The sequence below is a fragment of the Rattus norvegicus genome, chromosome 2 (assembly GCF_036323735.1).
Source record: "Rattus norvegicus strain BN/NHsdMcwi chromosome 2, GRCr8, whole genome shotgun sequence".
In the NCBI taxonomy this organism is placed as follows: Eukaryota; Metazoa; Chordata; class Mammalia; order Rodentia; family Muridae; genus Rattus; species Rattus norvegicus.
In genome coordinates this window covers 141,438,717-141,459,390 of record NC_086020.1, presented here as the reverse complement: position 1 = coordinate 141,459,390, position 20,674 = coordinate 141,438,717, and the positions used below count along the sequence as shown (strand labels likewise).

General features: G+C 44.7%; 1 protein-coding gene and 1 long non-coding RNA gene across 5 annotated transcripts in view; one reads left to right on the top strand and one right to left on the bottom strand.

The window, feature by feature from the left end:
• Spart (spartin) overlaps window positions 1–16,621 on the bottom strand; it is a 26,619-nt gene extending 9,998 nt beyond the window's left edge. Inside the window, exons 1-6 of one of the 4 annotated variants that reach the window (NM_001106433.3) lie at window positions 16,533–16,621; window positions 10,875–11,677; window positions 7,130–7,327; window positions 4,257–4,442; window positions 2,751–2,874; window positions 181–375 (exon numbers count right to left, since the gene is read on the bottom strand). In NM_001106433.3, the coding sequence (NP_001099903.3) occupies window positions 181–375; window positions 2,751–2,874; window positions 4,257–4,442; window positions 7,130–7,327; window positions 10,875–11,675 (1,504 nt within the window). In that variant the 5' untranslated portion in view covers window positions 11,676–11,677; window positions 16,533–16,621. Of the gene's footprint in view, window positions 1–180; window positions 376–2,750; window positions 2,875–4,256; window positions 4,443–7,129; window positions 7,328–10,874; window positions 11,678–15,897; window positions 16,463–16,532 lie in introns of those variants that run through there. The other 3 variants (XM_006232367.5, XM_006232365.5, XM_006232366.5) reach the window with 3 other exon arrangements.
• LOC134485916 (uncharacterized) lies at window positions 16,513–20,674 on the top strand. The gene is made up of 2 exons (XR_010064285.1): window positions 16,513–16,891; window positions 20,482–20,674. It is a non-coding gene; the product is annotated as an uncharacterized LOC134485916 (long non-coding RNA).

Here is a 20,674-nt window from a genome sequence, read left to right as displayed (position 1 = left end):
TGTGGCAGACCCACTGTGTGGCAGACCCACTGTGTGGCTGGGCTGCAAGTTTAACTGTGGGGAGGTGGAACCCCACATTCCTCACTCCTTCTTTGTGAGGCTGAGCTATTTATACAAACACTGGCCTAATGTGGATTAGCAGAGTTTCTAGCTCAGCCTAGGGGAAGCACAGGCACTTACCCAGGAACTGACTGACTTTTGCGGCTCCTCCAGTTGCCTGCTTCGCTATGTAGAGGCCCCTGGTAACAGCTGGACTCACTTCCACTGGCTTTTCCTCTGGCTGAATGCGCTCTCTGAGTTTAGAAGCACCTTTCTGAATTGCTTTGCCAGTAAATTCAGCACCTTTGACCAAACCCCAGCTCACCCAGGAAGCACCTTTTAAAAAAGGGAAGTTCAAAATTACGGAGATTAGGGATAATTGTCTCTTTAAATCCTTTAATGACATCAGCAGAAAACACAGGAGTTCAGTAGTAGATCCTAATGGGCCATGAACATGCCAAGTGCACACCTATGGCTTCCTTGAATAATTATTTCGCTAGCAGAAAACAAAGATTTTTTTTTTATTTTATGTGTGCGTGAGTTTTTGCATGAACATGTGTGCACTGCATACATGCAGCACCTGCAGAGGCCAGAAGGGGGCAGAAGACCTCTGGGAGTGAAATTACAGGTGGTTGTGAGCCACTATGAGGAGGCTGGGAACTGAACCCAGGTCCTGTGCCAAGTGGCCAGTGGTCTTAACACTGAGTCATCTGTGGGGCTCTTGCTAACTAAATTTATCTTCACTTAGGCCACACGTCTCTCCAGAACGGTTTTCTGCACTACTCGGAGCTGCACCACAACACACAGCAATCTGCAACTGCTCACAATTTTCTATCATCAGCTCCTGGTACTGGATTCTAAACTCGGGTCACTAAGGCAGCACCTGGCAGGAGGAATGAGCACTCACTCTTGTCCTTCCTACCTTAGGCCAGGCAACACTTTTCCTTGTGAAATCCCAAGAAAGACAATTCAAGCCAGAAACCAAAGGACCTGTGTTTTAAGAAGCAGGAGAGCTGTCGCTTGCTGTAGACTACAGCATTAACTGGGCAGGGATCCTGGTCTCTCAGTCCTACTCTGTTTCCTGGAGCTTAGCACCTCTCAGTGTGCTGCACCTCATGACAACAGTGTGGGCACACTGGAAGAGACAGGAGCAGCCCGGACCACAGCTGACTCCGGCACAGGCCCACCCTTAGCTGTGTTAACGCCTCCCACCCCTGAACTACAAACGCCATTGCCACAGAGACATCAAGATGTCAGGGCCTTGTGTAGGAGGAAAAAGAGGTCTTTAGCCAGTGGGCAAAAGGGAAAGGAGCTGGAGAAATATGGAGAAGCAAGAGGAGTCCCCTCTTCCTCCTCCTCTTCGGATAGTTCAGTTACATCTCTTTCCTGAGCGGCTTCAGAACAAAGGCCCTTGAGTACGTACAGGAGATCTGCAGCAGCAGACATCACAAGGTCACATGACAATCACAGCTACTCAGCCACAGTCCCAGCCATCCCGTGGCGTGCAGCAACTGATTAGAAATTGTCTTTTCCTTCTTGACCCACTCAGCCCGATCTCAATCGCTAACCAAAGACCACACAGGAAGCAGCACAGGCAGAGGACTGGCTACCACCCAGGTGAGGAGACTCCAGTAAGAACAAAAGCTGGAGCAAAGTCATCCTAAACAGCGTGTGTGTCAGGGCTGGAGGGACTTGGCAGGTAAACGAGTGCTGCTCTGTTCAAAGACCTGAACGTAGCTTAAGACCACGATAGCTGCAGGAAATCTGATGCCCTCTTGAGGCCTCTAAGGATACTGCACTCACATGAATACACACACACACACACACACACACACACACACACACACACACACAGAAGGGGGGAAGGGAGAGGGAGGTGGGGAGAGAGAGAGAGAGGGAGGGAGAGGGGAGGGGAGGGAAAAGAGAGAAAGCACACATAAATAAAAATAAATCTTTTTAAAAAGTGTGTGTGTAGAGTTCCTGACTTAAGAGGTTGAAAAAAAAATTTAAGCCTGATTTGAAGAACTGAGACATCACAAAATAAAAGGTAATGGAACAGTGAGTCTACAGTTAGAATTTATAAGAAATTCTAAAAAACAAAAAACAAACAGGAAAATTCCTTTGTGTAGCAGGAGAAAGTTAATACACCTCTAACAATGAAGAGCGAGCAGTTATTCCTTCTCTTGGGAGGTATCTCAGATGGTGCTGCTGTAATAAACACTACAAAACTGTAGAGATAAGCAACAGATTCACCTCCTGTGACAAGTGTGGGTAAATGCATCCCTGAGGACCCCTTCCAGGTTCACTGAACACCTGAAGAAGCAAGGCAGCCTCCTGGGCCCTTCAGTGAAGTCTTGTTCACAAAAGTCTTCGAGCTGCTCAAAGACCCCACCTTCTAATTTTGTGACTTTGGGAATTGACACTTCAACATGGAGATCTTAGAGGACAAAAAGACCAGAACACAGCTCTGGAGGGAGGCAGAGAAGGGATGAGAACTCAGGGGACAGAGTCAGGATTTATGCTCACAGCTCTTTGATAGCTGAGGAGCCCTAGAAGAACACACATTTACACAGCAAGTGTGACCTGCTCAGAAGCCTAGTCTTTCCACCTGCCAGTATTTCTAAATCAGTTATTTAAAACATAAACCTCTAAGCAATACTGTTACTGGTTCAAGGCCCTGACTGTGGGGTTAACAAACAGCCCTGGGATACCTGACAGAATGTTGTGGGCCACTTTCTCGCTCCATTCAGGCAGGTCTTTCGATTTTTCTTCTGAACTCGGCTCACAAGGCACGATCTGTCTCAGATTAACTTCTTCACTTGAAGAATCTTTAGTCTAAACAGCAAATATGTTTCAAAATGTAAAGGCTAGTAAAGTCCAAAGGAAAGAAACTAAAAGCATTATATGATAAACTATTAACAAATACTAGCTGAGGTTAGTAAAAAATTCACCTTATCAATTGAAAAATGCAAAACCAGGCTCCTCGGATGGGCTCTGAGCAGAGCTGTAACACCAACACTGTCTACTGAACCACATTCAAGCTCACTGTATCCTCTTCTCCCAGTTTACGACCCATCAGAGTTCACCCCTCAAGGTTGCATGTATATGGTCAGATTAACAGATTGAAGGACTCAGTCAGTAAAGAAGGATGTATGTAAGCAAACTGGTTTTGACAGAAGAAAAAGTCCAACTTGAAACCTGAATATCCAGATACACAATGGCCCGCCCTCCACTTAAATGGAAGCAGCAGGACTGCACTAGACAACTGCCAGGGTTTGGCCAAGGCCCAGAGTCAAAGTGTTAGAACTTGAAAAAAATCAAAGATTTTTCTGGGCCCAACAGATGACAAAGACGATGACTTAAAATACAGAGATAAACAGATTGTGGATTCACATGCCAAGAAGTCAAACTCTTCTTTATGGAGAAAAGCTTCCTGTCAGTAAATCCAAAGACAATCTGGGTGTCACATCTGCATCGCTGGGGACAATGTCTCTAACATATAACCCCCTGGAGACTGAGAAGAGAAAGACTAACGACCCAATAGTAAACATGGGTGAACGGGAGGACTAGACAGTATAGAGTACCCAACCTCGTCCAAAACAAAATGAATGTCAACAGCAATATTCCAGATGTCAAGGGAAAGCCCTGGCCACCCACTCTTGCCCAGGCCATGTGAAATGAGTACAGAGCTCCCCTAACTGCAGGAGACCCAGTGGGTGCCTGGTCAGAGACAGGGCTCAGTCCTGAAGATAGTAGGACTAGGCTTTTTCATATGTATAAGGGGTGTGTGTGTGCATGTGTGTGTGTGTGTGTGTGTGTGTGTGTGTGTGTGTGTGTGCGAAAGAGAGAGAGAGAGAGAGAGAGAGAGAGAGAGAGAGAGAGAGAATGTTTCACAGGAACAAAAGTAGAATGACTTTTTCTTCTTCCCAGTTTCAGACAATCCATTCTTCATTTATTGTTTATTGGATGAAAAAATACAGACCCAGAGCAAGCTGTCAGCCAACAATCAGAAGGAACATAAAAAAGTTATGTGGTCCTTATTGTAAAAATAAAAGTCTTTTGAAAAGTTGAAGAAGAGTCCCTTCCCAAATACAAGTCTCAAAGCAGTGTGAGCACAAATGTGTGACCTTAGTTGTAGCTGTGATCTGTTTGTGACACACTCTAGCAGTGTATGGCCATCAGACTGGGGCACACTTCCCACTGCTTCTTTAACTTGCCTTTTTCCCACGCTTTCCTTTATGGCGTGCATCCTTGCTGCCTTGGTCTATTGAAGAACCTGAAGAACTTGACTGCCTGACATCAGTGCCAGACGCTTCCTTTGGTAGTTCCTTTACTCTCCCAGGGATTTGGAATTCATCTTCTTCTTCTTCTTCCTCTTCTTCTTCTTCTCTATTCCAGTTGGCCTAGAGCATAAAGGACTAAGCTTAGCTCAGCCGGCCTTTGCAGGACATTCCTCCAGACATACTATTCCAGGTACTCATGACACATGTTCAAATACAGTGTGTCTGATTGCATGGATAACAACTGTTGTCATGGTGTGTGTGTGTGTGTGTGTGTGTGTGTGTGTGTACAAACACGCACACATGTGTTTGTACAGCCGTATGTGCTGATGCCATGGAGTACATATGACAGTCATAGGACAGTCTTGGGTATTGGTCCTCACCTTCAAACCACCATTATTTAAGAGGATCTCATGGCTTCTGCTTGGCTAGGTGTCCTTTGGGTTCATGGAGATTTTCCTACCTCTGCCTCCCAGGCCCAACAGGGCTGTGCTGGGGTTACAGATGCTGCTGCTACTGCATGCGTCTTTTAGCATGTTCTGGGACCTGCTCTCCAGTCACCAGCCCTGCAGAGCAGGTGCTTGCTCTTGGAGCCCAAGAGCCTGCTTTCTTATATCTAAACTACTGTTCACTTCCGTACCAAACCTTAAAACTCTTGAGAGTTCTTCGGGTTACACATATGGCTGACAGTGAGCTCAAAAGGAAAGGCATAAAAGACGATCAGCAGCAGTCCCACATGCAAGTTAGCTTTAAATCAATAATGCAATAATAAATCTGAGAAGATACAGCAAGACGAGAATGTGTTCAAAGGCAAGGAATGAAAGAAAGCCACGTAAAACTGCACTGTTAGAAGGCAGGAACCAAGTGTTTGCATTTAATGCCACAGGCACCACAGCATCTCGTACTCTGCTAAGTGAACAAAAGCTTCAGTGTAAAACTCAAGCCCAACACTTCTAGTTCACAACTGACATTTTGGAACAGCACAAAGCCAAAAATAAAATAGAGCCAAAGCGTGAGATGAAGTAGAGCAGCATCCTGCAGCCCTGGAGTCTACCTAGCTTCTGTCCGGAGACCTGACAGTGAAGGCCCAGAGCTGGGGCAAAGCTGTCCCGTACCACGTCAGTGAGCACGCAAGTTACTACAGTGAGCATGGAGCTTTCTCTTGTCAGCCTCACAGGATTTAAACCCTCCAAGGAGACAAATCTCTGGGCACAGGGATGAGGTGTTTCAGAACTACATTAACTGAGCCTGCAGAGGGATCTGAGTGGCAGCTCCCTGCTCTCTCTGCTTCCTGACTGGGGATGTAACAGGACCAGCTGCCTCACTCTCTGCTGCCATGCTCGCCAACCCCAGCCCCACGATGGACTACACTCACCACCTGAGTGAGCCAAAATAAACCTTTCCTTCCAGAAGACGCTTTTGTCAGGTGTTTGTTGCAGCAACAAGAAACTAATACAGCAAGTAAGCATGGAGCTGGGATGTGCTGGGATCCACTCAACCACGTCCCAACCTTCATTCCTTCCTAAGGATATACAAGGCAGAGCCATACTTCATGGAGGTTATGAGTTATGGTAATAGTGATTATGTATAAACTCACACAAAGAAACACCTACATATGACTACATAGCCGTGATAATCTTTATATTCACCTGTTTTTGCTCTTGGCACCCTGCCATTTAAGAGTTTAATTGGTTGTTAAAAGAGTCCATGCTTGGTGACTGAAGGAGAACAAAAGATTACCCTGCCATGTTATCAACTGAATTTGGCTACAAATAACTATCAATACTCACAATGTCTTTTTAAAAACTAAAGGAAACTATTACACTCACTTAGCCTAACTTTTTGGCAGACAAAAACGCAGACAGAGAAAACAGGCTAAGTAGGGAGGGTTTGCAGGTTGACTTCCATGGTGTGCTTATGAAGTGTCCCCCAAAGGCTCCAGTGCGGAAGGCTTGGTCAGTCTCCAGTGGATGGGTCCTGTCACTCACAGGGATTTGCTTGTGAGGGGTCTGACATAAGTCACCGAGTCATGTGCTGACAGACATGTAATCAAATGGACTATCGGGACCTGGGTAAAAACTGGAAGACAGGCCTGACTGAAGGAAAGGGCCTCCAGGGAGTGTGCATTTGAAGGGAGAATCTAGTCCCTGGCTTTTCTCAATCCCCCTCTGCTTCACAGCAGACATGAAGTGAATAGTATTCCTCTGTCATGACCTCCTGTCATGTCTCTGCCTTGCCACAGGTCTAAAGTATGTACCAGCAGTGTGGACTAAAACTCCTTGGAAACATGAACCTAATTAATGCTTCCTCCTCTGGTGACAAAAAGCTACCATTCACAATGAACATATATCACTTTTTATGCAACTTCTATTCTCCAAGAGATTAAAGATCATTCTGTCCACCAAAATCTCCTAAATACCATTCAAATATGTAAAATGTCCAAACCTACTAAAGCAGAATTATCTTCAAAATGTTATACTTTAGGCCAACCTCACTGTAAGAGGGGTCAAACAAACAGGCATCCTTTACTGGGTATGACCACCTGATAGCTGTCAAATGAGACCTCAGTTCATACACTGTCTTGTGGGGTGGGCATTATCACTGACCCCATGTTTTCGTGAGAAAGCTACAGGTAGAGCAGGTCGGTAACAGCTACGGTTAACAACTACTACACAGAAAACTTACCTCCAGCACCTACAGTCTGAACAACCAGTGGCAGCCATGAGGAAAGTCTCCTCAAAGCTTACTGTGGGTCTCTGAGAGCAGCGGCACTCACACTGAAGCTGGTTTTACCTAGGAATCCACATTACCTGGAGCCGAAGGTCAGACATCTGTCTCAACAGATCTTCAAACAGCTCTCTGTCATCTTCTGGGAGCTCAGATGAGAGAACAACCCCCACAAAGCACCCGGCAGCTTGTAACATGGTGTCTGGAAACATGTATGCTCCCACGGTGCACTTGAGAACTGGTGACCTATCAGGAACTAGAGGGTATAACCAGTCACACACCTGGAAGTCAGATGAACAGAAATCAGTAAATAGATCTCCATGAAATCGTTATGTAAAAGCAAATATGTCTGTTTGATGCATGTTAAAGATTTTGCTCCAATTTATATAAACCATCTTCTGTCCTGATCTTCCTGCATTAAAGTCTTACAGCTTTAAGTGGTCCTGAGTTTGACATACAATGATGCTAGCTTTAAATAAAAGATGGTTAGTATAAAATGGGAGCTGATTATTCTACTTAGATCCCTTTGTAGCACTAAATTATTTTCTAGTACATTATTGGACAATATTCATTTAAACCTCACAACATTCTATCAAATTGACTAGCAGTTTTTAACTTTTAAATAATAAAACTGTGAACTTGTATATATTAACAGGACAACCAGTGATATTTTGATGAATGTTCGAATGTTTAAGGCAAGTTAAACATATTGTCTCTTCAGAAACCCATTATTGCTTCAAAGTGAAAACCCAAAAGCACAGTTGGTCATTCCTAACTAACTTAGTATCCACAGATTAACCCTTTATCTCCCCCATCAACTTGGCCCTCACGTCTCCGCCTCAGTAGCCATCACTGCACTCTCAGCCTTTAGATCGTCTGCTTCTTGACTGTGTCAGGTGATTTCCCTTCACAGAATGACCCCAGGTGCATCTGTGGTACATAGTGTCCCACCATATACATATGCCACACATTCTTCATCCACTCATCCCCACGAACAGCTAGGTCATTTCCACTGTGCAAAGGTTGAATCATAGTCATTTTGTCACAACAACTGAGCCATAGCCAGACCACGTAAGTTTCTCAGTCCTGGCAACTACAAAGCGCAGCTTGCACCTAAGTATACACTTGGTCAGAAGTGCATGATTATTAGGTCTTGCTTTTGTTCCAGAAAACCGGATGTGTGAACACAGAGCAGAATGTTGTGTGTCACTAACTAGGACATTAAAGCCAAACGATACTGTGCTACCACCTGGAGGTCAGTTTGTCCCAACACTCAGACTTACGCTCATATCCTGGCTATCTAAATCAGAATTCCTAAATGTATTCATTCCTCACATATTACACCCCTATAGCAACTGAAACATAACCATCCCAACCTTAGAATGCTGTCTACCATAAATAAACCTGAGGGATCGCTCTATAGAAACAAGCAAAACTCAGACACATCCCCCTTTGCTGACCAGCAGAAAATAAAAGTGCAGACTACAGCAGTCAGGACTGACTCCCAGTAAGTGCCTGACAAGCACTGTCAAATTCTTTTTTTTTTTTTTTAATTAATGGGTTTTCTTCTCTATCTCAAAAGCCATTCAGGTAGATTAGAATAAAGCTAACTACAATGTTTTACAGAGTATAAGTGGTGCCAGGGACAAAACAAACCAAACGCCCAGTGGTTAATTATTTAATATGTATTAGAAAATCTACCTATTGAAAATAACCCTACTCTCATGTCCTAAATATATTAATAATTTTTATGTTGTTACTATTTTGTTGTTGTTTGTTTTGTTTTTTAGGATAAATAGATTTGGTAGACATGTGTTAACTCCTTATCAGAACAGTGCTGCCAATCGCTAATATCTGAGTGATGGCCGATTAAACTTGGGGTACAATTCTACTTTTTATTTAGAATCCTAAACAAGGTCAAAAGCCAAATTAAATAAATTAGACAAGACAAACTGCTGGTGGAGCCAAAACAAAATCCGTAGCTGAGATCTCGCAGACAAGGGTGGTCCTTTTGGTGCCCAATTCCTGCTCCTGCAGTTTCAAGGGCCCAGTGTTCTTGGAGCCCATGACTATGCCACACTGTTACCAGACTGGCAGAAACTCTGCAGCCCCTCCCCGCACCTCAGCCATGAGCCCTGTAAGACTTCGTCCTTAAGATAACCGAGTCAGTCAGTTCTTGTTCACCAACGAATCTTTCAGCTGTGCCCAAGAATCTGTTTTCCACACCTCTGATAAGCTTCCAATTCTTGTTAATGACTTTCAAGTTGGCTTCCATAACAATCAGGGCAAAGTGGCATTAGGAGGACAACAGAAGGCCAATGTCTAGCTAAATTATCATATCTGAGTCTGGGTACAGGTAACTGCTTTGTTGAAACACAAATCCATTAAATGTACCCTATGACCCAGTTTCAAAAGCCCATCTCTCTGCACCTATGCCCAACCTTATCAACCAGACTGCTGCTGTATCCTAAGACACCCCCACTATACCCAACACACATCTTACTTTAGTTTTTACTCTTGGACCAACTGCATCTGCAATTCAGCCCTCTAGGCCAGGGCTTCTGAACATTGGCCTGACTGAGTTTAGGGACTGATGATCTTCCTCTCAATAAGGCTGTACCCTGTGGTCATTTAGCAGTTTCTCTGACCACTGTCAGCTGTTGTAGTGGCCGGGTTTGTGTGTCAACTTGACAAGGGCTAGAGTTATCAGAGAGGAAGGAGTCTCAGCTGAAAAAATGCCTCCAGGAGACCCAGCTGTAAGGCATTTTTAATGATCAATGGGCAAGGGCCTGGCTCACGGAGGGTGGTGGCATCCACAAGTTGGTGGTTCTGGGTTCTTTAAGAAAGGAGGCTGAATATGGGAAGCCAGTAGCAGCACCCCTCCATGGCCTCTGCATCAGCTCCTGCCTCTAGGTTGCTGCTCTGTTTGAGTTCTTGTCCTGACTTCTTCCAATGATGTGATCTGGAAGTGTAAGCCAAATAAACTCATTCTTCCCCATCCTCCGTTTTGGCCATGGTGTTTGGTCACAGCTATAGAAACCTTGATTAGACAGCTGTGATGACACTGTCACGTGATCTCTCAAGGGGCCAAATTGCCCTTGGCTGAGTGTTCCAGGCCAGTTCAGAACTCCAGGTTGGTCTTGACGACATTTATGGCCATTTAGTTACACAGACAAATCTTTCTCATAAATTCCCTTTGAAATTTAAGTAACTACATCAATCACAAAGCCAAACCAGATTTTCTGTAGAGAGAATTCTGGAACGTTAGTTTCTTTAAAAAACACAAGAATATTCTAGGAGTGTGATTTTGTTTTAATCCCAGGTGTGAGGATATGGGTTGCTTCCCAGCAGCTGATGACTTGCCTCTTGCTCCAGCTGCAGACAGTCGGTGTGATGTCTGCACTTCTGGGAACTTTTCAGAGGATACAAATGCTGGGGCTCCAAGAGGTGGGGCTGGTGGTTAGTAGTCTTTCAGGGGGATTGGCTAAGGTGTGTTAATAGCTAGTGCTCAAAGAAGAAACGAGAAGAAAGGAATGAAATTCAAGAATCCCCCCCCCATCTCCTTTCTCTCCTACCTAGTAAGGAAGTGAACCAGGAGATAGAGATATTAAAGGGTGGGGAAAGAACCCACAAAGTAGCAAAATCCAGCTATAATTCTCTATCCTTAAAAACAGAATAAATCCCAGCAAACAAACACAGATGTGTTCAGAACTCAATGAAATCGTTTTTTCTTCTGCACTTATCCTGGACATGGTACATATCAAAAAACGAAAATGAAATATTCCACTCATTTTTCAACCTATGCTCATGTTGTTTTGAAGGGCTTACCTGGAGAAATCCAGGAGGGCGGTTCAGAACTGTATCCAGAGAATTATCCAAGAACCTCACGATCCGCAGGTAGCCAGGGTATGAGGGAGCACTGACCTCTCCCGCAGGGTTTACAAAAAAGATCTGCACTCCATTTGGGATCAAGATCAGCTCATCTGCATCGAGCCCCAAGGTCTCAAGAGGGGGCGGCTGGGAACGGTTCCTATAGAAGTCTTCTCCCACCGATGAAAACTCCCCAGAGTCTGTCCCGTAGGAAACAGTGTAGTGGCCTTCGGCAGCCTGTGGGGTGTAGGCCGGTGGCGCTTCGGCAGGGCAGCCGGGCGATGGTAAGGGCAGAGCGGAAGGCGCGGCACTTGGCCCAGCACCCGCAGCTGAGGCGCTTCCATCCACTTCAGCATGCTGGGGAGCTGACTCGGCCTCTGGGGACTTCTTGCACGTGCCTTTAGGAGGGAACTCTGGGTATAACTTGGGCACGTCCTGAAGGTCATTCCGTAGAGAAGTGGCGAGGCCCTTCTCCAGGATCTCTAGCCTGGTGCGGACGTTCTGAAGCGTTTCCTTCATTTTCTGTTGCATCTGTCTGGCCGCCTCCCACGCAGGGCCTGTGTGCCCTGGCTCTGCCGCCGCGATGCTGATGCCCCTAAGCAGGTGCCCTATTCCCTGCTTGTAATAGGTCTTTGCCTCTTCCTTCTGCCCTAATTCGTCTGTGTTCAGTCCTTTATTGACAAACATAAAGGCCTTCTCGTACGCCTCCTTGATGATCTTCATTTCAGGAGGCTCTCCATTTTCTGCTCCTCTCTCCATCTCTGCAAGACAAGAAACATCACCTGCAATGACCCAGTCGGCTCTCTGTGTGCTTAGCCCACTTTCCAATGAGAATACATTTCAAGCCAAGGGCCTCTCTTGTCTTTTCCTTTTCACTACTGCGTTCCCAATTCTTCAAAGAAAGCACCCAGTAAGTACTTGGTGAGTTGAGAAATGTTACTGGTAATAGTAGAGGGCTGGAGTGGTGGTTCAGCGTTCAGCTCCAAACTCCAGGGGACCTCTTCCTGAACGCTAACCCCAGTGCTGAGGACGTGCATGTCTGGAACTCACTGGCAGGCTGCCAGTCTGTCGCCTCAGCTCCGGGACAGTTATAGATCCATCTCAAACAAAACCAACAGAATATCCAAAAAATAAAGATATGTATGTGCCCAGAAGGATCCACACACCACCAGAAAAAAAGGTAACAAATTCAGCTTTTGGAATTACACATAAAATAGCTGGGAAGGTGAACTCGACAGAGGGATTAAGAGTTTAAAAAGTTAGAGAAAATGCTCAGAATTGAGAGCAATGAAATAAAGGGATGAATGACAGGGAATATGAATAAAATTAGGGCTTTTTCTAGAAGGCCCAATGTGAATTCTAAAATGCTCTGAGATGCAGAATAGAGAAAAATGACGGACAGAAGAGTAATGGGACTAACTCACAGAAAGCAGATAAATCCAAAAACAGAAGCACAAATTCCCAGGTTTGAACAGGCCTGACAGAGGCTGGACAGTCAGCTGTGGTGCCAGGCAGACCTCACGACAGTTCCTTGCTCACTTCCTGTCCTCTCACTTGGTGACTGGAATCCTAAGCCAAAGGTGGAATTCCCAGTGTTGTTATTAATGTCAGATATCATGCCACACCCGTGCAGAAAGAGCACAGCAAACCAACACCAACATGGTTCTAAGTGGTGAGATTTAATGGGGGAACAAGACAAGGGGAAGGGGCAAGAGAAAGAAAAGAGCGAAGAGAAGAGAGAGAAGTGAGGGCAGAGGAAGCCTGCCTTTTATTTGGAATGTGACATAAAGGTTCCCAAGTGGAGGTATGAATTGAGCCAAAAGGTCTTCTGGGAATGTATGCCCGTTGCCATGGCAATAGTGGCCAAATGGTGTTGCTGTTAAAGGCAATTCCTGATACCCACACCCAGGGTGTTACAAAACAACCAGCTAGACTGGAAGATAACTCAGAAAGCCTTCAGGAAGCAAACACTGACAGTGTCTGGTGTATTCCTAAGTTTTAGGAAAGACATACAATCCTGGCAGAATTCAGGGTTTAACTGGCAAAAATGAAAAATTACAGAGATAAAAATCAAGACAATTAGTAACTCCAGGGAAAACCGATGCCAAACAAAACGAAGAAACTAATCAGGGAACATCCTGCTCCTGTTTTATTTTAGTGCCATGATTTTAAAAATAATGGATTTTGATGTTAGCGCAATGATACACTAAACCATCCTGAGAGAACAGGAACATGGATGGAAAGTTTGTGTGGGAGGATGAAGGAGCCAAAAACCTCATCTTTACGAGTCAACTGCAGTGCCCAAGGCTGAACAGCAAAAAGTAGCAATGTTAGTATACTGCTGAGAGATGGTAAACACCAAGAATTGGGTCAGAAAATTGATCCAAGCTGCCTTCGGTGAGAAGGGAGACAGCTTGGCTTACAAAGGTATTTAATTCTTTATGTATATGGTGAAGCTGAACTACTTACTTTACAAAATAAATGAGAGCTTTGCAGCAGTTTTCTCCAGAAAGATTACACTATGGTCCACAAAATTAATTTTTGTTTTCTAGGAACCACTAACTAGGTAAAATGAAACAGGTGAAACTTCAATGATAGCTTTTATTTATCTAATACAGCCACACTATTATTCTGACTTGTAACCAGTATGCTTTGTAGAATATTTTGCCTTTTTGTGTATTATGTCCTACAAAGACAGCCTACACTGTATTTAAGAGTTTATGTCACACTCAATTGCCACATGTGCCCCAGTTGGTCACTGTGGACTCCTTGTATGTTCTCAGGACAGACAAAAAGAAAAAAAAAATCAAGAGACAGAAGAGTCTCTACACAAAGTCTCTACACAATGAAGGCACCACAGACTTTAGTAGTCAGACTTCCTAGAACTGAAAAACAGGCCAATAGATGGCCCTATCACCCAGCAACTTTACGACAGTGACAAAACAAGCCAGCCCCCAATTCAGGAACTGCGGTATACAAGTGGCAATATAGAAACCCTTATTTGCCCTACCCTGGGGTCACTAGTGACACACTCTCCCTGGAACTCTATTCTGCTGTGTCATCATAATGTCTCATGCGCCCACGGATCCCAACCCCCTTTCTCCTCTCAGAGGCCACAGGGCAAACATTCCATACTTCATTTCCCTTGGGGTACAAGGAGGCATGAACTCAGGAGCGTGCAGCCTTCTGACAGTGTCATTTATATAGTGCTGGGCTGCATGCAGTTTCTCAGCAGCAGGCTGAACTCGTGTGCTTAGAATAAACAGTGTACCAAGCAGTGCCCAAGCATATCTCTAAGAAAAACTGCTTACTGTACGTATTGAAAAGATTGAAATGTTAATGGTTTCATATGCTTTAATTCTCAGTGTTAGGAACAAGAAACGTCTTTGGAGTGCCAATAGTCTAAGCATCAAATAATGAATCAATACCTGTTCTAGATAACAATGGTGGACTTTAAACACTATCTGTCTCTCTCTCATACTTGTGTGCACTGATCTCTGTATGTGAAATGTTGGCAGACACACGCCCCGGGACCTGGGGAGGTTAGAGGACAACCAGGTCTGAGTCCTGGTCTTTCGCCTTCTCTGAAACACGGTCTTTTGTTGGGTTTTTTGTTTGTTTTTGTCTTCCTGTTGGGTAGACAAGGCTAGTTTCTTGTCTCTTGTCTTTGCCTCCCATCTCCCAATAAGAGGGCAGAAATTATAGCTTTATAGTGATAAGGGGGGATTTGAACTCAGGTCCTCAGGGTTAGTCTCCTTACTCCTGTTTAAATTTTCTAATAAAAGATTTAGGAAACACTTACTTTAAACACAGCTATGTATGTGGTTCACTCTGCACCAGAAATAAAGTTCTGATTGAAAATACTTGGAAGCTCAGTTCCATTCCACGACAGAGAAAGTAGCAAATAATTGTGCTTAAGGGAAACAGCCAGTAATAGGAGTTCTGATGCCAGCATGCGTGGTCTGTTATTTTCAAAAAGGGGGGATGGGAAGGGTTTGTTATTCAGATTATATACTGACAAGTTAACATTTATAGGGTACAAAGTGATAGTGAAGTCTGAATTTTGGACTATTCTAATTTTTAATATTTGTTTTTATTATTTTTAATGATGCATATGCATGTGGGGGGGAGGGTGCAGCTGAATGTAGGGGACCCAGTGAAGCTGGAATTAGAGGCAGTCATGGTACAGAAATGGGCACTGGGAACTGACTTGGGTGCTCTACAAGTGTGGTACCTGTTAACTGTGGAGTCGTATTTCCAGCCCCATTATTCTTATTTTTTAAAACATGAAATATAAAATGATGAAATAAAGCTAGTTAACTTACTCCTCACCTGCTCATCTCTCGATAACGTGTACAATAGCCCATGATTAGCTATACCGAGCAGACTGTACTAAGCTCCAAAAGCTACATCCGTCACTGGGTAGGGATCATGGGGGACTGATCATCAGAGAGGGGTTTTTTAAGGTCTCTGTTCAACTTCCATACCATCCCACCAATTCTCACTTGCTAGGGAACTGTGTGTTTCAGATAGCACCGCGCACCGCGTGTGGGCAGTAAACCACATTCCACATTCCACAGAATACAGAGGTCTCCTGTTTCAAACAAGTCCTCCACTAATACAATTAAGACCATCAGGAAGGCGCAGGAACCAAGACCAGTTCCCTCAGAACTAAGAGCACTCTTCTACTGCCGCATTATTCACTTAATTGCTTCTGTAAAATTCAAAACAGTTGCTAAATTCTTAGGTATCCGAGGTTCATTTCATCGATTTAAAAAAAAACCGTTATGTTTATAATGCAACAAAGCAAACCTCCAGGATCCTTAAGCAATAGCATAACTCTGTGGAATTGCGAAACTAGCCGTACACTAGAGCAGTAAAGTAGCGTCACAAGACCACCTATATTCCCAAAGAAAACTTTTCTAGACTGAAGTTAGGCCTCAGGGGTCCTCTGAGACGCTTGAAGCCAGTAAACACGTACTCCAATTACCAAATGCCCGTGCTCCATTCATTGTCAGTGTTGTGGCTCCTGGCGCTTTCAGCGGCCCAACGTTGGAGAAGCTGTACAGGAGCCAGGAAGCCAGTAGGGTTTGGAGAGGGAACCGTGGAGGACGTTCACTAGGGATCACCAGAGATCAGGGATGGGAGGATCCGAATCAGGGATTCTGGGAACCAGGAATAGGAGGACCCAAACCGGAGACAAGCGAGGATCAGGATAGGTACACGCACACCAAGGTTGCCAGGGGGCTCAAGATTAAAGGACCAGCTCCGGGGGATGAGGAGGGGCCACGGATGTGAGGACCCGCACCAGGGATGCACGGGTCCCTGGGGCAGGAGGATCTAGGACCTGAGCGCCGCTCCCCCGGCCAGAGCTGTAGGAGGCGAAGGCTCCTTCAGTACTAACTGGAATACTCTCAGCAGGACTTCTGGAAACTTCTCTGGCAGAAGGGCTCCCAGCAAGATGCCGCGGGGGCCCAGGCCCGGGCCGCAGCCCCCACCCGCGTTGTGCGTCCCGGGGTGGGCCCGGCTCACAAAGCCCCGCGTGACGCCCTCTGGGTCCGGCCCCGCCCTCGCGTCACCACACCGGCGCGGAGCTGAACTTCGGCCCACTCTGACCTTCCAAAGGCGCACGGAGGTCCGCTCCGAGCCTGAGAACCCACGGAAGGCGCACAGCTGCAGGTCCGAAACACCCTCCGGCCTCAGCCCGGCCCAGGCCACGTAGGACCGCGCCTGCGCACTCCGTACGGGCCGCCCTGGGGCCGCCGAAGGGACCTGCAATGCCAAGGCAATGACAGCTTCCGGCCGCCAGGGGGAGACCTGGGTCGGGCACTGAGGATTGGGAGAACAGAGGTTGACTGGAACCTGGGACCTTATCTGACAAGTGTACAGTGTTAAATCTGTGACGTAATACCAAAACAATTAACAAAACCTCCAAAGGCTGGGAGCTGGAGAGATGGCTCAGCAGTGAAGAAGAGGTCATTAGTTTTTATTTGTCTCTATAATACATAAAGAACACACCACAATAATTTATAAAAGCAACAATTAAAAGTGAATAAAAGGTTTGAGGAGATCCCTCCAGACAAGATATACAGACCACCAGAAAGCATATCAAAAGATGGTTAATGTCATGAGTCTTCAGGCTAACTCAAATCAAAATGAGGCGTGACTTCTGTCTCATTAAAATGGCTGTAATCAAAGCATCCACAGTAAAAGGTTTGACAAGATGCATTCCCGTCCTTCTGCATAACTGGTGGGAATGTTAAGTAACCAAAAGCAGCCCAGCAAGTCTACCCCTAGATAGATTTGTTCGTAAAAGTATCCGTTTATCTTGATTCAAATAATTCAGTCGTTATAAAAATTCCCTGAACTCTCTTGACACCACCTGTAATCACCTGGGTAGAGTCCTGATGGGGCATGGTCTATGTTAGGTTGGATGTGTGGGGTATCTTAAGTAAATTGATTGGGACGACCCAGCCCACTGTGGGCAGCACCATTTCCTAGGTAGGAGGCCCTGAAAGACTGGAGAAATTGCACTGGGCACTAAGCAGTCAGACAAGCAAGCACGAGTGGATTCCTTTCTCTGCTCTTGACTGTAGGTGTGATTTATCTAGATGTTTGATTTCCTGCTTGACTTTCTCACATGCTCCTCTAAATCACAGCAACAAATGAAACTAGGACACACTTCTATTTAGTTTATTTAAGTGAATCAGATAGGATTTTCTAATGGCATCCTGCCTTAATTCTTTGAACTGCTTCCAAATCATATGCTCCAAATCACTTTACAATGTCATATCCATAGTGAGTGTGTGGGGGGGTATGGGTGTGGTGTGCTTGCTAGGCAATAAATCCATCCATTTTTTTAGGCAATAAAATTAAGCCACTTGACTACAAAACTACTTGCTACCAACTAATTCTAGCTATTCACACACTCAATTTCTAGGAAATACTTCAAAATGGCTTTACAAAGATTGACAATTTGGAGTGGTTGAGACCTGGTATTTCCAGCATGCAATGTTCAAATTAATGTCTTCATCCTTTAGTGGTATCTAGATGGGACGGACAGACACACACACACACACACACACACACACACACACACACACACACACACATACACTTGCAGCCATCCTCATCCCTAATCTAGCCTCAGCAACAGGTAGGAGAAGTAGGGGGAAAGATGCTGGGACCCTTCCTCTCTGGGAAGGAAATCCCTTTCAATTTGGCCATGGAGCCTGCTCTTGGCTGTAACAGTCTGGGCTAGTTTCCATCTCAAAAAAATGGAATTAGAGAGGGGCCGGAGAGAAAGAAAGACAAGATTCAAATGCAAAAAGCTTCACTGCTCTTATTGGGTTTTAGATTTTTTTTTAAAGGGTGTTTCTTCACTTGCTGCATAGTACTAGGAAATTTGTAGAAACTTAAATTTAAGACAATATCTGTTCCCCCCCCCAGGGGCTTTACAGAGTCACAAAGTAGAAGACCCCACTATCCTATTTTTAACAACTTCAATGAACAGTATGCAGCATATGTAAATAAAATTGGGGTAAAAGTTTCGTCTAGGCTTTCTATCCTCTACGACTTTGATCAATTTGATAGCTCTGCTAAGTATTCCCTTGCCATTGTAAAAGCTCGGCCTGTGGTGTGTCACTTGACTACCTGTGAGGGCTCCAACTTTGCACAGGCCACTTCTAAGCCAGCTCCTGAGAGGTGCTCTGTGGTCATATGTATTATGGTAAAACCCAGGGGCTCTTACCAGTTAAAACCACTGACTCTTCATCTTCTCATCCTCACTGTAGAAACGGATGAAGAGGGCATTAGAAGACAAGACAAGTTAAGTGGGATGAGTGTTTAGTCTTTGTTCTATGAGATATATTTATGTTTGTGATGGCTTCTGTATACGACTAAGCTATTGCTAGCCATAGTGGTGAAACACTGATTTGCAGGACCATTCTCAGTGCCAACTGTAGGCCCAGTTGACCCTCCATAACCATGACATAAATAAGGACACTGTCCAGGGGTCACATTGCTCTTTCATTATATTGCATCTTATAGGTCAAATGTCCCTCAGCCAAAATGCAGGGGAGCAGAAATATCTCAGACCTCATATATTTTAAAATTCAGAATATTCATACAGATATGATGAGGTATTATGGCGATGATGAGACCTAAATTCCAACAGGCTTCATTTATGTTTCATATATAATGCACACACACAGGCTTAAGGTGATTTTGTGCGGTTTTAGCGAGTTTACATCTTGACTGTCACCTACGAAATCAAATGAGGGATTTGGCACCATGGCATCACAAACTTTCCAGTCTTGGAACATTCCAGCCTCCCAGATTAGGAATGACCAACCTGCCCAACATTCAGCACCGTGTGTGCGGAGCACAGACAGGAGCTGAACTTCATACAAAATATAATCTACAGAGTTAGTCCAACCTCTAGGCTCAGACAAACATATAAGCAAAGGCCTTGGGTTTTTTGTTTGTTCGTTTGTTTTGTTTTCCATCAATAGCTTGTCAAGTCCCCTGTCAGCAGGCCTGAGATTTGATAAGTGAGGAGAGATGGCTAAGTGGGTAAGAGGGTTTGCTGAACAAACATGAAGGTATGAGTTTGAATGCCCAGCGTTGATGTAAAAGGCCAGTTGTGGCCGCACCTCAGCACTGTAACTCCAGAGGTGACAGGAGGATTGCATGGGCTTGCTGGTACTGTCTCACTCTGAGTGAGAGTCTGTCTCAAGGTTAAGGTGAGAAATGGTTGGGCAGAACACTGAGTGTCTACCTCTGGCCTCTGCAGTTCACAACCCACAGACTCTCACACACCAATGAATGATAATCAACTAGAATTGTCCATATTAAATGGTGAAGCTGGAACAAATTCTCCTAGATTTCATAACATTGGTCTTGACAAACAATGCTAAAGGAGATGAATTTTACTTACTTACTTATTCTCTTGGAAACCTTACAATGTTTCCTAGAGAAAGATTGTTTAGACCAATTAAATTCAGTAGTTTTCATTTGAGCAAAACAAGATGATTGTGAGTCAGAGGTACAGCACTTTCTGAGAAATACAGCATGATCTGACAGCACTCATAGGCACATGGCAGGCAGCCTAGAGTGATCTAATAAGCTGGGCTCAGTCCACCAGCCCATTGGTTACAGTGTAAGCAGTACGTACAGCTTAGTTAGCTAGCTAAAAGGCCTTTTGCAATCCAGCAAAATCATCTTTCTGAAAAGTTTGTACCAATATCATTTTCTCAAACCAAACAAAGGCTGTTTTATTTCATTTCCCTTGGGCTGGAGAGACAGCTGTGTTCGAGAGCACACAGAGGACCCAGGTTCAGTTCCCAGCACCCACACAGTGGCTCACAACCATCTCTGTCTCCAGCTCCAGGGCATCTGACACCTTCTTCCACGGTTACTGTATGCATGAGGTGTATGTATGTATGTATGTATGTATGTATGTATGTATGTATGTGATATATATATGTACATATATATATATGCAGGCAAAACAACCATAAAATAAAAATAAATATATCCTTTCATTTTTTATTTTTTATTTCAGGCTTTCTCATCCACAAATAAGGCAGCTCCCTCTGACAAGAAGATGAAAACCCCAGAAGTTTGCATTATGGATTCCTGGTCCACAGCAAGTCCCCGCCAGAACCAAGATTTACTCCTTTCAGACCTGTTATTTTCCCTGCCCTGAAGACTGTGTATTCCGTGTGAATGGTTTCATACATCTTCCTTGAATTCAA